This window comes from Mauremys mutica, chromosome 6 (genome assembly GCF_020497125.1).
Source record: "Mauremys mutica isolate MM-2020 ecotype Southern chromosome 6, ASM2049712v1, whole genome shotgun sequence".
Lineage (NCBI taxonomy): Eukaryota > Metazoa > Chordata > Testudines > Geoemydidae > Mauremys > Mauremys mutica.
The window spans coordinates 1,521,877-1,536,451 of NC_059077.1; the positions used below are offsets into that span (position 1 = coordinate 1,521,877).

The 14,575-nt window shown below is 70.2% G+C and overlaps 2 protein-coding genes across 10 annotated transcripts in view; one reads left to right on the forward strand and one right to left on the reverse strand.

Annotated features, from left to right (window-relative positions):
- Positions 1–293: 293 nt before the first annotated feature.
- Positions 294–6,314, forward strand: FAM166B (family with sequence similarity 166 member B). Its single transcript, XM_045021718.1, has 6 exons — positions 294–397; positions 1,389–1,618; positions 2,589–2,743; positions 4,482–4,620; positions 5,004–5,189; positions 6,103–6,314. Exons 1-6 carry the CDS (start codon positions 330–332, stop codon positions 6,189–6,191), a joined length of 867 nt encoding a protein of 288 aa, XP_044877653.1. The 5' UTR covers positions 294–329; the 3' UTR covers positions 6,192–6,314.
- A 1,287-nt stretch (positions 6,315–7,601) lies between these two features.
- The window catches only part of RUSC2 (RUN and SH3 domain containing 2), a 79,390-nt gene continuing 72,416 nt past the window's right edge, over positions 7,602–14,575 (reverse strand). For all 9 annotated transcript variants that reach the window (XM_045021919.1, XM_045021921.1, XM_045021920.1 and 6 more), the window contains 4 exons: positions 12,699–12,745; positions 10,365–11,247; positions 9,833–9,991; positions 7,602–8,669 (listed from right to left, as the gene is read on the reverse strand). In XM_045021919.1, coding sequence (XP_044877854.1) covers positions 8,489–8,669; positions 9,833–9,991; positions 10,365–11,247; positions 12,699–12,745 — 1,270 coding nt within the window. In that variant the 3' untranslated portion in view covers positions 7,602–8,488. The remainder of the gene's footprint in view (positions 8,670–9,832; positions 9,992–10,364; positions 11,248–12,698; positions 12,746–14,575) is intronic.

The following is a 14,575-nucleotide window of genomic DNA, read 5'->3' on the forward strand; positions in this document are numbered from 1 at the left end:
ACGGGGCTCCAGCCCCAGGGCAGGCGGCTGTTTCCTGGCAGCCTGGGGCCGCTGCTTCGCTCCAGCCCCCCATGGCAGGGGGCCCCCAGTCCCGGAGCTGCGCCCGGCCGAGCCGGGGGTGGGGTGGGGGGATGCCAGGCAGGGACCGTGGGCAGCGGCGGGTCGCTCTGCCCCCAGCTCCGGCCAGCCTGGCCGCGCCCTGCCCGGCGTCCCCGTCCCCAGCGGGGCTGGCCCGGCCCGGCCCGGCCCACCGAGGGGCGGGCGCTGTCCCCGGCACCGGCTGCTCCGCCCGACTCCGCCCGCAGCTCCCAGCGCGGCTCCCGCGGGCCATGGCCGCCGCCTTCGCCCCCAAGCTCGGCCGGAGCCTGGCGAGCCCGGACCCGCCCCACGGCCCCGGGTAGGGGGGGACCTGCCCCGCCCGCGCTGCGCCCTGCGGGGGGTCAGTGCTTGGGGGGCTGCGGGGCCGGGGGGTCACTGGGGGGCGGGACCCCGTGGGATACTGGCTGGGGGGGGTCACTGGGGGGGCTGCAGGGGGGCGGGACCCGGGGGTGTTACTGGCTGGGGGGGTCACTGGGGGAGGGGGGCTGCAGGGGGGCGGGACCCGGGGGGGGGTCACTGGCTGGGGGGGTCCCGGGGAGGCTGCAGGGGGGCGGGACCCGGCGCGCCCTGCGATTGGTGCCGGCCCGGCGCTGTGTGGAGGGGTTGCCATGGCAACAGGACGCGGAGCCCAGCTGGCCGGAGAGGGAGCGAGAAGCCCGGGAGCAGCAGGAGGGGGAGGGGCGAAGAGAGGGGGGGAGGGGCAGGGGGAGCAGAGTGGGGCGTGTGGGGAGGGGCGGGAGGAGGAACAGAGTGGGGGGGAGGGGGGGCAGGGGGAGCAGAATGGGGGTGAGAAGGGGCCGGGAGGGGGAGGGGCAGGGGAGCAGAGTGGGGGGGTGTGGGGAGGGGTGGGAGGAGGAACAGAGCAGAGTGAGGGAAGGGGTGGGGGGAGCAAAGGGGGCAGGAGGGGGAGCCCAGCCCGATGGGGAAGGCAGGGGAGAGCCCCCCCCAGCTGTGCCCAGCACCTACGTCCAGCTCCCCTTTGCTCTGTCTCACGGGGCCCTGGCCTGTCACGACTGCCTCCTGCCCGGCTGTAGCTGCCCCAAGCCCCCCGGGGGGTGATGCTGGGGGAGCCCTCTGAGGGCAGGTGGGGCTTGGCACCGCTCCCGGTGCTGCTCCCCGTGCTCCCCCCAGCGCCAGGGCAGCGAGTCGCTCTCTGCAGCGGGGCGCTGGGCTCGGCTGCCTGGGGGTTTGTTCAGCGGCTCTGGGATGTTGGGGTCGGAGGTTCGCCCTGGGCCCTGCCCGCTGGGCGCTGCCCCTGCCTGAGCCCTGCTGCCCTGCGCTGTTTGCAGCTACGCCGGTTACTGCCCTCGCTCCCCGTTCAGCCTGGGGAAGAGCTGCGGGCAGCTCCTGAGCAGCCCCGAGGTCGCTGGCTCCAGCCAGCCGGAGCTGCAGCCCGCCCGTTGGCCCTGCGCTGGGGCCCTGCCCGTGGAGCAGGCAGAGGAGCTGCTGGGGACGAGGCCGGCCTGCTGGGGGGCAGGAGCTCGCCCGCTGGGGTGCTGCGTGATCCCGGGCTACACAGGTGGGAGACGCGGCAGCTGGTCCCCACGGCCATCGGTACCGGGGGTGGGGGGCAGGGAGCTCTGCTGGCCACTCCTCCCGTCGCTCCCAGGGAATCCATCCATGCCACCACCCCGCCCTGCCCCCCAGGAGACGATGCTGGGCACCAGGGATCCCCCCTCAATGGCAACCAGGCCTCCTCTTGGGGAGCAAATGTGGAGCATGACCCAGCGGGCTCTGTCCAAGGGCCTCTGCTCACACCTGGCGCCGCTGCACCCTGCCCGGCCAGGGCCACGGGGTGGGGATTGTGCAGGATCAGCCCGGGCCGGCCAGCCTGAGGGGGTCTGAGAGCCCTTGGCTAGGGGCCCACCGTTGGCATGGGGGAGCCGCACGCAGCCCCCTCTGGTGTGTCTCTCCTTGGGCCCCGGGCTGGGCTCTGCCAGCAGGAGGCGCCGTTCAGCAAAGAGGAGCCCGTCCGCTGCAGGAGGCCCCCACATGCAACGCTGCCATGGTGGTGCCACTAATGGGGCAAAGAAAATGCTCTGTGCCAGACCGATGCCACCACTCCAGAGCCACCCCTGGCAGTGCCCATCTGGCAGCGTTAGCCAGGCACCATCAGCCTTTTCCCTGGTTATTGTGAAAAGAAAGTGGGGACCAGCCATTTCCCCCCCCCCGCCCAAGGCCTGGATTGCATGAAGAGATTTGCATCGTAGCCACCGACACCCTGAAAATCTCTGGTACCCCTGGGGATCCCCCTCCGGAGCTCGGTCTTTGTGCCTTTCCCTCGGGTTCCCCTCAGTGCCCAGCACGACGCACCTGGGCTCTGCGAGGCTGGGCCTGGGGACCACCCCTCCAGCGGCCCTCAGGCCTCCCCCACCCCGTCCATATGCCCCCTCCCCCAGCCCTGCCCTCCCCACAGCGGGGCTCGGGGGCTACTAACCCGCCTCTCATCTCGCTTGCTCCTCGGGGCACTGGGGCCGCCCTGCTCCCAGGATTCATTCCCAGAGCCCAGAACCTCTTCGCCAAGACCTACTCCGAGATCTGCAAGGAGGCCAGGAGTGACTTTGCCAGGCAGCAGCTGAGAGCCGCAGGCAGGGAGCAGGAGCTGCAGAACGCAGGGCGGCTGCCCCAGGGCACCAAGAGCAACGTAAGAGTCACCAGAGCGACCGGGCATCTCTTGCTGCCCCCCTGGAGCCTGCCCCTGCCCCCGGGGGCCACAGCACATCACCTGCCAGGCCGGGAACCACCCCCTGCCCCCAGGGCGCGCACAGCACGTCAGCGGCCAGGCCAGGAACTGCCCCCTGCCCCCATGGCACACACAGCACGTCACCTGCCAGGCCGGGAACCGCCCCCTGCCCCCAGGTCACACACAGCACGGCAGCTGCCAGGCTGGGAACTGCCCCCAGGGCACACACAGCACATCAGCGGCCACGCCGGGAACTGCCCCCTGCCCCCAGGGCACACACAGCACGTCACCTGCCAGGCCGGGAACTGCCCCCTGCCCCCGGGCCACACACAGCACGTCAGCGGCCAGGCCAGGAACTGCCCCCTGCCCCCAGGGGCCACAGCACATCACCTGCCAGGCCAGGAACCGCCCCCGTGCACACAACATGTCAGCTGCCAAGCTGGGAACTGCCCCCAGGGCACACACAGCACGTCACTTGCCAGGCCAGGAACCGCCCCCTGCCCCCAGGGCACACACAGCACATCAGCAGCCAGGCCAGGAACTGCCCGCACACAGCATGTCAGCACCATGCCAGCAGCACGCTAGGGGATGCATGTGCCCGCCCTGCCTGCTCCCGTGTCCCCAGAGTCTGAGAATGCAGGTGTGGGGGGCACTGAGCTGGGAGCAGCCTGGCCGCTGGGGCGTGGGACTGCGCAGGCGGCTTGGCCGGCGTCAATGCTGCAGCGCCAGCCGGCTGCCTCGAGGCGCCGCACGGGCTAGTGGCGCTCAGCGCTCTGGGGGGCGAATCCCTCCAGCCCCGTTACTGATCGGCTCTGCCCCCTTCCCCACCGACAGACACGCTGGGCTGCTCTGCTGGGAGCGAGTGTCTGCACGCACAGGCCCACCCCACGGCGCCGCCCACCCCTCTGCATGGACCCCACGCACCCCCTGCACCAACCCCTCACGCACCCCCCCCCCGCAACAACCCCACGCACAGCCCCGGACAGGCCCACCCCACGGCACCACGCACCCCCTGCACCAACCCCTCGCACACTCCCCCCCCCCGCAACAACCCCACGGACAGCCCCGGACAGGCCCACCCCACGGCACCACGCACCCCCTGCACCAACCCCTCGCACACACCCCCTGCAACAACCCCACGCACAGCCCCGGACAGGCCCACCCCACGGCACCACGCACCCCCCGCACCAACCCCTCGCACACACCCCCCCCGCAACAACCCCACGGACAGCCCCGGACAGGCCCACCCCACGGTGCCACGCACCCCTCTGCATGGACCCCACGTACCCCCTGCAACAACCCCACACAGCGCCCCGGACAGGCCCACCCCACGGCACCACGCACCCCTCTGCATGGACCCCACGTACCCCCTGCAACAACCCCAAGCACAGGGCAATAGGACCAGCCCTGACTGCCAGGGGAGAGCGCCCCCTTCTGAGCCCCCCATGCTGCTCCCTGCAGCACCTGGGGGGTTCCTTGGATGCCTGGGTGGCCCTGCTGAGCGCTGCCCCGATGGGTTTGGCTCATGTAGCGGCTCCTGTTCTTACACCGGTGTCTGCTCCATCCTGGGGTGGCCGGTTCCTCTAACAGCATTGGCATGTGGCATGTGCCCGGCCCGCTCAGCTTGGACAGCGCTCCCTGACCCATGGGTCCCCCCATGGGGAGCCCCTGTCTGATCACCCGCATTCTGCACCCCCAGCTCCTCACCGCCAAGTACAGGACTCCGGTCCCGGCAGGCTCTGCAGCGGCTGCCCCGTACGTCTCTCCCTTCGCCTTCCAACCGCAGGGCTCCCCCTATTCCATGGAGGACAACAACCCCCACAAGTGCTTCATCTCGGGTGAGCCGGCCAGGCATGTGGGGTGGGGTTCGGGGCGCAGAAGGGAGGGGGTGCGGGGGTCCTTGAGGCCTGAGGAGCCCCACTCTTCATCCTTTAATCCAGAACCCTGCAAGGACCAACCATCTCCCGGCCAAGGGCCTGCCTCTGCAGCGCCTGTCACACGGGCTGAGCAGAGCACGCTGCGGGGCGGTGATGTGGTGCCCCGAGCTGGGGGTGCTGGTTTGGTGGGACTGTGCTGTCCCTGGAGGGGCCCTGGCACGACCCCCGGGTCTGTCCCCCAGCTGCTTTGCTGGCTGCTGGGGCTGGAAGAGCCAGGCTGCTGTGGTGGGGCTGGGTTTGTTTCCGGCATCAGGGCTCAGTTTATCCTCCTGTGACCTGGGCAGGTTTCACCGGCTTTGTGCCCCGCGCCCGCTTCCTGATCGGGGCAGGCTACCCGCTGACCACCCACCGCGCCCTGGTGGAGTTTGGCCAGGCCAGAGGGCGCAGGCCTGACCCAGTCCTTCCGCCGCTGCTGAAGTCGTACCCCACGGACATGGGGCTGCTGCCCCACTACGCAGGCTACGTGCCAGGTGAGCGGCGCGGCCCCAGGGGCGGCTGGCTGGGAAGGGACTGAGCAGCCAGCACCGTGCGCATTGCCTGCAGAAACATGGGCACTCGCCTCCGGCTGGCTCCCACCCGTCTCGTGGCAGGAAAGACCAGGGAGGACTCACAGCAGACCCCATAAACCCCCTTAATTTGGACCCCCAAACCCTCCGCGGCTCCAGCCTGGCCCACAGCCCTGCCCCATTTCCCTGTACTGCCAGACAAGCCCAGCCTTGGGGGTGCCCGCGGGCTGGCACGTGCAGCACAGTGTGCGGGAAGTACCAACGCTGGTGGAGGGTCGCCTCAGATCCAGCCCCTGCTCCGCTGACAGGCACAACAGCAGCCGCACCCCACCAAGCACCGGCTCACAGCCCCCAGTGACACCTCTCCCCTGAGTAATACGGCACTTGGTCATCGCCTTCAGCTAGAATGCAGTGACCCCTAGACACCACCAGGTGGGGACAGCGGGCTGGGATACTGGTCAGAGTTAAGGGGCTTTGGGGACCCCGACCTGGAGCTTACGGTGCTTTGCCTGGAACGAGCGAGCAGTTAAACGAAGGGGGCAGCCTCCCGGCCGGCTGTTCCTGCACCCCTCCCCCAGGGTTTCTCCGGTGCTGCTGAGGCCAAGGGCGTGGGGGTTGCAGGCAGTGGCTCATACAGCCCATGGGGGGCGGGGGCCGTGCCAGGCTGGGGCTTTATGCAGACTAGAGTGAAAGGCCCCAAGTGACGGGGTGCCCAGCCCTGCCCATGGGCACTGGCTCCCCCGCCGGGTAGGTGTTTCATGCTGTCCAGCCCACATTGGTCCTTCCGTAGCTGCAGCCCCAGGGACGGGGCAGCATCCGCCCCAGGTGGGCTCCCCAACGCCGCGTCCTCTCACTGGCGCCTTCTCATTGCCCGCAGGCTACAAGTTCCAGTTTGGCCACACCTACGGCCAGCTCACCCACAACGCCCTGGGGCTCAGCACCCTGGAGAAGCAGGTGGCCGACTAGCGCCCGGGGCTGGACCGGTTCCTTCCCGCAGCTGTTGGGAGCCTGCCCCGCCGTGGGCACGAGCAATAAAGAGAAGGAGCCACAAACTCTGCTGCCCTCCCCTGTGAACGAGGGGAGCGTCGCCCGGCCGTGCTGCAAACCGTCGGCAGGGTGGGGGGGGCCATGCCAGGCGGGGGGGAGTTAAATCAGTGCAGCCCCCTCCCCCCCCCCGGCCTGTGCTAATGCGCCGGCCCCACAGCCCTGGCCCAGGCACCCCGGAGCCTCAGGAGGTGCCCTCGAGCCCTGGCTAAATCTGCCCCACCCAACGCGGGCAGCCTCCCTCCCCCCCAGGGAGCGCCAGCAGCCCTGGGGTGTGATGCTGCACTGCACATGGGCTGGTGCCAAGGCGAGGGCAGGGCCAGCGTAGTGCAAGGGCTGGCATGGCCCCTGAGCCGAGGGCAGCGCTGCCCCTCCGTGCTGCAGGGCCGAGCCCTACTGGGCCCCAAGCCAGCCCGCTGGCGGGTGGAACGGCTGTGCCCTGCCACAGAGCCGCAGCGCCGGGCCTGCACCGGCTTGTGCCATTCAGCCGCCGCGGGGGCTCGGACCTGGCAAGCAGCCTACGCAGGAGCCTGCACAACCCAGCCAGCCCAACGCTGCCTGTCGCCCCAGAGCACGAGGCCAAGGGCGAAGGGGGAGGCCACACCGCCAGGCCGGTGCCTGCCCAGGGAGGGTGCAGCGGTGGGGGGACACGGCTGGGTCAGTTCCTTGGCACTAGCCCTGTTGCGGGGGTGTGGCTGGGCGCTGGAGCTGCTGCTTCTGGGCTGCAGGGGCCAGGAAGGGTCGTTTCTGCCCCCCCCCCACACACCCCTGGGCTGGGCAGAGCAGTGCTCTGGGGCAGGGGGCGATGGCGGGAGGCGGGCGCTGTGGGGAGCTGGGTCAGCACCTTTTTTATTAATATGCCTCATAAATAGAGAAATAAATAAAGGCAGCCCCGCCCGTGACGGGGGCGCAGCGGCAGCGAGCGATGTACAAGCAGGCGGGACCCTGGCCCCGGGGGAGCCAGCCCGGGCACCACGCCGCACCGACACCCGCGCCGGCCTGGGAACAAATACTGGCACGGCCTTGCACTAATACTGCCGCTGCCTGGCAAGACAAGGGTTAACTGACAGCGGCGCCTCCTGCTGGGGGCCCAGGCCCTGCTCCCCCTGCCCCCCCCAGGCACGGCTGGGAACTGAGCCACAGGCGGGGCCCTGCCTGAACCCTACAGCCTGCCCCGTCCCGCCCCTCCCAGAGCCTGGCGCCCTTAACCAGGCTCTGGGAATGCCCCCCCCCTCCCCACTGCTGGGCACACTGCCCCCCCCTCCCTGCTAGGAATGTCCCCCTCCCCCCACTGCTGGAAACACTGTCCCTCCCCCCCCCTCCCTGCTGGGAATGGCCTTGTGCCACTGCCCCTCCCCAGGCAGTGCCCCTATGGCTGGAGCAGTGGATGGGGTGGGGGGGAATGCACCCCACAGCGCTGCGGCTGCACAGGGCTGGAACTAGCCCCCCCCCGGGCTCATCCCCTCTAACACTGAATGGCTGCTAGCGCAGATGCTCATCCCATGCCCGGCTGGCAGGAGGCCCGTGGTGTGGCAGTGCCAGGCCGCTGGCCGGGTACAATACGTGCTGCGGCGTTCGCACAGTGCGCGCCCGGGGCTGCACGTGCACCAGGCTTCGCAGCCGAGCGCCCATCGTGGGCAGCTCGTGTGTGTCCTGTGGGCGCCCCCACACCATACAGCCCCCGTGTATGGCCCTGAGCCTGTCACATGGGCCACAAGCCGCCCAGGCCGAGCGCCACTGCTCTAAAGGGGGCCTGAGCGCGGCAATGCAGCCTGACGCCACAAGGGGGCGGCCTGCAGCAGGGGCCCGGCCAGCATGCAGTGGGCCAGCTGGCGCTGACGGAGCCGGAGCAGTGCATGCTGGGGGCTGTAGTCTCCTGCGGCCAGTCCCTGCCCAGTCCAGGAGCCCCCAGTCCAGCAGGGTACTGGGCTGGGCAGCCCCCGCTGCAGAGCGACGCCGCCTGGAGTCCTGCTACGTCCGAGGCCCTGGCATCCGGTGCTGGAGATGGAGCGCGGTGACGGGAGGCCCTGGGGTGGGCGCATGCCCGGCGGTGCCTGGCGCAAGGTCCCCGGGGTGCAGCAGCCGTGGCAGGTGCATGGGGCGGGCGAGGCTGTCGGGCAGGGCGGGCACGGTATGGACTAGCGAGAAGCTGCGTCTGTCCCCCAAGCCAGGCGGCCCGCGGCGCAGCCTGTGGTCCTGTGCGCGGCGTCCCGGCCGCGTCAATAGTCCTCGTCCGCCGGGTGGGTGACGTACATGATGGGCACCAGCCCGGTCTGCGAGCCCAGGCCGCACCGCAGCCAGTCGCTGTCCACCTTGGCCAGCACACGCAGGACGGCCCCCTTGGGAAAGCTCAGCTGCCCAGCCTCGGTGGCGATGTGATGGCAAAGCGCTTTCACCTCGCTGCGGGGAGAGCGGGAGGAGGTGTGTCACTGCACAGGCACCCGCTGCCCCTTGGGGCACCTGCACCCAGAACCCCCCTCCCCTGCCAGCCCCCCCATCACCGTCCCTCCATCACCCCCACTGCACTGATTCCCAGCCCGGCAGCCCCGGAGCAGTGCTGGGGCGGGGTGTGTGTCTCTGCCACGGGGCAGGGGACTGGGGCGGGGTTCGGGAGCAGGGTGTCTCAGCCGCAGGGCAGGGCGCTGGGGCAGGGTGTGTGTCTCTGCTGCAGGGCAGGGGGCTGGGACGGGATGTATCTCAGCATGGGGCAGGGCGCTGCCAAGGTGGGGTTCTGGGGCAGGGTGTCTCAGCCGCAGGGCAGGGCGCTGGGGCGGGCTCTCTCTGCTGTGGGGCAGGGGGCTGGGGCGGGCTGTATCTCAGCATGGGGCAGGGCGCTGCCAAGGCGGGGTTCGGGGGTGGGGTATATCTCTCAGCCGCGGGGCAGGGCGCTGGGGCAGGGTGTGTCTCTCGGCCATGGGGCAGGGTTCAGGGGCGGGGGCGGTGCGTATCTCTCAGCCGCGGGGCAGGGCTCGGGCACTGGGGCAGGGTGTCTCTCAGTTGTGGGGCAGGGCGCTGGGGCGGGGGCGGTGTGTATCTCTCGGCCGCGGGGCAGGGTTCAGGGGTGCCTCTCACCGAGTGCAGCCCCCCCCCCCCGGGTGAGTTTGGGGGGCAGTGAGGCCTGCGGCTCACCTCGCGGGGCGTGGACAGCTGCCAGCTCCGTGGTCACGCAACGGGAGGGACGCGTCTCAGCCGGCTGGGACGGCTGCCCGCGGGCGGCCCTGGCTCTCCGGATAGGGCCTGGCGCTGGGCCGGGCTCTGAGCCGCCCGGCGGGGAGAGCAGAGCAGTGCAGGGGGGATCCCAGCCAGCGGGGCTGCCCCGGCTCTGCCCAGAGGAGCCACTCGCCCCCCCCACCCCCTGTCAGCATCAGGCAGTGCCGCGCTGAGCCAGCTGGCGCCAGCGGGCAGAGGGTCCTGCCCAGTGGGCGCTGGACGGAGGGAGGGGCGCCCCCCGGAGGAAGGGGCTGCTCAGCCCCATTGCACGGAAGGGGCCCGACCAATCCCTCGTCAGCCTGAGCTCTGCGCCCGCCCCAGGGTCCTGCCCCCCGCAGGCCAGCGCCGCTCACCGGGGGACTTGGGGGGGCAGCCCCCCAGCCAGCTGCCGTTCAGGGGGCTCGCTGGGCCGCTCGGGCTCTGGGGCCGCCTCTCGCCACATTCCTGCCCCCACCGTCTGGGCCATGAGCTGGAACACGGACCTGTCCAGGGCCAGCCAGCCGGAGGGTAACCTGGAAGGAAGGGAGTGGAGTCAGACGGGGACATGCCCGGGGCCAGGAGAAGCTGTGCCCGCCAGGCAGCTCGGGCCCGCCGGGGAGGGGACAGGTTCTCCTCTAGCCTGAAAGACCCCAGCGGGCCCTGCTCCCACAGAGGGATCGCGTCTCCCCCAAAATGCAGCCACCCCTGGGGAAGGCAGATGGCTGGGGCACGTCCCAGCTCAGCCAGCCCCCTCGCCTGAGCCATTCTGCCCCAGACCGTGCTGGCTCAGCTCCTCGGGGGGTGAAGGGCTCGGGGGAACCGTGTCCTGTGGGGCAGCCCCTGGCCTGTGCCCGAGGCTCGGGGAGGTGAGTGGGCCCAGCGCTACCCCAGGGCTCACGTCCCTACCTGTTGGGCTGCCTGGCCTCCTTCTGCACTTTCCTAGCCCCGAACAGGTGTCCCCACTTGATGGGCTGGCTGCTGTCGGGGGGGGCCGGGCTGCTCTCCTGCACCCCCTGTCTCTGGGGAGCCCCATTGTCCTTCTCCTTGCTGCGCTTCAGCTCTGCTAGCACCGAGTCCGGGGGGCTCCCCATCCAGGAGGGCCAGCTCCGCTCGCTGGGCTTCTCCCCAGGGTCCGCCGCAGCTCTGGGCTTCTCCGCCACAGCCCCCTCAGCCAGGGGACAGGCCTCCGCCCCCTCCACCACGCCCTCGCGGGGAGGGGGCGCCTTCCCGCCCTCGGCCGGCCGGGGCGCGGCTCCCGGCGCCTTCTGCTTCTTCTTCTCGGGGCGGGTGAACTTGGAGCCCTCGGCCGAGGCCTCGATGTAAACCTGGGAGCTCTGCATGAGCTGGTACCACCAGCCGGCCTGCCTGTCCCTTTTCCCCTCCCAGGCGCTCTCCTTCGCCGGCCTCTGCTCCTCCTCCCTGGCGCCGTCTGCGCCCACCCCCTTGACCCGAGCCCACGCCGCTCCCTGCAGGCCCCGGCCGGCACCCCCCGGGCCCGGCTCCGGGCCGGCGCTCCAGCCGTCCGGCTCCTCGGCGCTGCCCCGGGTGCGCATCAGCTGCAGGGTGGAGTGAACGGAGAGCAGCAGGTCCTGCCTGACCCGCAGCAGCTCCTTCTGCTGCTGCTGCTCCCGGCCCATCTGCAGCAGGTGGGGCTCGAAGAGCAGGTCCAGGCTGAAGGGCAGCAGGGACAGGGGCTGGAGCAGGAGCAGCAGCTCCTCGAAGAGGGGCTGGCACACGCCGTGGGACAGGCACAGGAAGCCCACCGGCTGGTAGTGCACCAGGATGATGTCTGCAGGGCAGAGGGACAGCGATCAGAGCCAGCGCCCGCCCCGACGCCCAGTTACCCCACCTCCCCGGGGCAGGGCCTGGAGGGGCCACCCGGGGCCGAGGGCCAGGCGCAGGGCACCTCCTGTGGCTCTGGGAGCCCCGACAGGCTCCCGCGTCTCACCCGGCAGCCAACCGGCCGTGCTGTGACTCCCGCTCTGCCCCACGGAGAGCACAGATCAGCACCCCCAGACCTCTCTCGCCAGCCCCCGGGAGCCAGGACGCAGCCAGCGAGCGCCAGCCCCGGGAGGCCCCATCACACTGGGACCAGGCCCGTCTCCGGCGTGGCCACGAGTCTGGCATGAAAATCGCCCACTGGAAAGAGGCGCCGCCGTGACCCGTTAGCTGGGGCCGGGAGGGGCCAGCGGGGGGCTCCCGATGGGAGGCGAGACCCCTCCTCACCCAGCACACGCATGTGCTGCTCCCTGCCCACGCCAGGCCCCTCCCAGCTAGGGGCTCCATGCTCTGCAAACACGAAGGAATCCAGCCCCACCCGGCTGCCGGGCGTCACCCTCCCAGCTCACGAGGGGCACAGCGGCTCGGCACTTGGCCACGGGGACGTAGCCCCCTCGCTCTGTCCTGGTCCCCTCGCTCTGTCCCGGCCCCCTCGCTCTGCCCAGGCCCCCTCGCTCTGCCCCCTCACTCTGGCCCTGCGCTCTGCCCGGCCCCCTCGCTCTGTCCTGATCCCCTCGCTCTGCCCAGGCCCCCTCGCTCTGCCCCCTTACTCTGGCCCTGCGCTCTGCCCGGCCCCCTCGCTCTGTCCTGTTCCCCTCGCTCTGGCCCGGCCCCCTCGCTCTGCCCCCTTACTCTGGCCCTGCGCTCTGCCCGGCCCCCTCGCTCTGTCCTGATCCCCTCGCTCTGGCCCGGCCCCCTCGCTCTGCCCCCTTACTCTGGCCCTGCGCTCTGCCCGGCCCCCTCACTCTGTCCTGATCCCCTCGCTCTGGCCCGGCCCCCTCGCTCTGCCCCCTCACTCTGGCCCTGCGCTCTGCCCAGCCCCCTCGCTCTGTCCTGATCCCCTCGCTCTGTCCCTGCGCTCTGCCCAGCCCCCTCGCTCTGTCCTGATCCCCTCGCTCTGTCCCTGCGCTCTGCCCAGCCCCCTCGCTCTGTCCTGGTCCCCTCGCTCTGTCCCTGCGCTCTGCCCAGCCCCCTCGCTCTGTCCTGATCCCCTCGCTCTGTCCCTGCGCTCTGCCCAGCCCCCTCGCTCTGTCCTGGTCCCCTCGCTCTGTCCCTGCGCTCTGCCCAGCCCCCTCGCTCTGTCCTGGTCCCCTCGCTCTGTCCCTGCGCTCTGCCCAGCCCCCTCGCTCTGTCCTGGTCCCCTCGCTCTGTCCCTGCGCTCTGCCCGGCCCCCTCGCTCTGCCCCGGCCCCCTCGCTCTGGCCCGGCCCCCTCGCTCTGCCCCGGCCTCCCAGGCACTTACCCTCATGGTTATACAGGTGACTGAACCAGAACTCCAGAGCCCGGACACTGCAGGAAGGAAACACAAGCAGTGAAGGTGAGAACCCGTGAGGCCCCTTTGGCCCAGTTCCTGCCAGATGTTCTGTAGGAAGCAGCACAGCTGGAGGGGAGCCGTACGGGGGTGCAGAGCACAATGCAGGCCCAGGGGCTAATGCCCCAGCAGCAAGCTCTGCCTGCAGAGACGTGTCTGGCCGGGGGAGCAGCATTAACGAGGCCGCTTTGGTTTGGGGCAGGTGAGCTGCTGCTGTGACAAGCTCGGCTCTCACGAACCCGGCAGGTGTTCCGGGCCCAGCCTGCTCTGCTGAGGGCCTTGTCCCAGGGGTCCTGGCATTCTGCGTGCAGAGCAGCACCAGAGGCAGGATGGGCCAGGATGGAGAGCCCCGTTTGCCTGTGATCTGCCAACCCCTGAGGAGCTGCAGGAGCACAGCGGGCAGCTGGATTGAGCTGTCTGGGCCATGGCTTCCCCCGAGCCGGGCAGAGGGGCTGGGAGATGATGCCAACATGTTTTATTCCCTAACTCCGGGTGTTCCCATCCCTGAAACCTGCCCCGTGGCAAGAGAGAGCTCCAGGCCAAGGTCTTCTCTCAGTGACACCAGGGCATCCATGTGCCCAAGTGGGAATGTTCTGGGTGTGTTCTGTGAATGCTGAGTGGGGAGTGTTGACCTGGGAAGGTGGCAGGGGAGTTTTGCCAGGACTGTCTGCATTGGGGAAGGGAGGATACCTGGTTGGAGGCCAGGTGACACCTCTGCCCGGGACACTGGACAAAGGACACAAAGGCTGCGGGAGGAGCCGGGGGGAGGCTGAGGAGAGGCTGGGGGGAGTTTCAGTTTGGAGCTGGCTGGGAAATGTAGGGGAGCCCTGATGGGCCTGGGCTTCCCAACGGGGCTGTGGCCTCCCTGGGGCCCCAAATGGCCCTAACTAAAGGGGGTCCTGCTGTCTGTACCGGCAAGACCTGTCTGGGACTGTGTTCCTGTCATCTAAATAAACCTCACGTCTGACTGCGCAGTGGGGGGCAGGACCCTGTGGCTTCCCCAGGTCCCCGCCTGGGAGGACTCACTGGGGGAAGCGCACAGAGGAGCAGAGGATGCTGAATGCTCCAAGGAGAGACCCAGGAGGTGAAGCCGTGGGAGCGTCTTGCCCTGCAGACAGGCTGCTCCGAGGGAGAGGAGGCTCCCCAGAGTCCTGCCTGGCTTTGTGGGGAGCAGTTCCAGAGCATCGCCCGGGGACTCCATGACCGAGCTCCAGGCCAACATCTTCTCTCAGTGACACCAGGGCATCTGGAGTGACTCTGCCAGAGCCATTTGACCTCAGGGTAATAAACCAGAGGCGAATTTGGCCCCGATATACTTTGAAAGCCCCTCCTGGGGCGGTTTGGCTCTAGCAGTTTCGTCTCTGAACAAGGACAGTGGCAGCTACCAATGACAGGTCACAGCCCTGTGTCTGCACCCCCAAACCTGCCCCCAGCCCAGCACTGCGGGGGCGGGGAGCTCTGACTGCTCCTCCTCCTCCCATTGCCTGGTTCCCCTTTGGCAGGTCCCTGGTGTGTGGGGCAGACGTTCCCCGTGCGCGCTGGGGAGCAGGGAGGGCACGCAGTGACCAGGCGGGCGGGGAGGGGCGCTGCCCCCGCTCTGCCCACGGTGGTGTGTGGGGCAGACGTTCCCCGCGCGCGCTGGGGAGCAGGGGCAGGGCGCAGTGACCGGGCGGGTGGGGAGGGGCGCTGCCCCCGCTCTGCCCACGGTGGTGTGTGGGGCAGACGTTCCCCGCGCGCGCTGGGGAGCAGGGGCAGGGCGCAGTGACCGGGCGGGTGGGGAGGGGCGCTGCCCCCGCTCTGCCCACGGT

Excerpts from the sequence above, each read along its gene's own strand:
- FAM166B (XM_045021718.1), top strand. The coding sequence starts at position 330 with ATGGCCGCCGCCTTCGCCCCCAAGCTCGGCCGGAGCCTGGCGAGCCCG. Across the intron at positions 1,619-2,588 it reads CGTGATCCCGGGCTACACAG|GATTCATTCCCAGAGCCCAG; the intron begins GTGGGAGACGCG and ends CCCTGCTCCCAG. Across the intron at positions 4,621-5,003 it reads CCACAAGTGCTTCATCTCGG|GTTTCACCGGCTTTGTGCCC; the intron begins GTGAGCCGGCCA and ends TGACCTGGGCAG.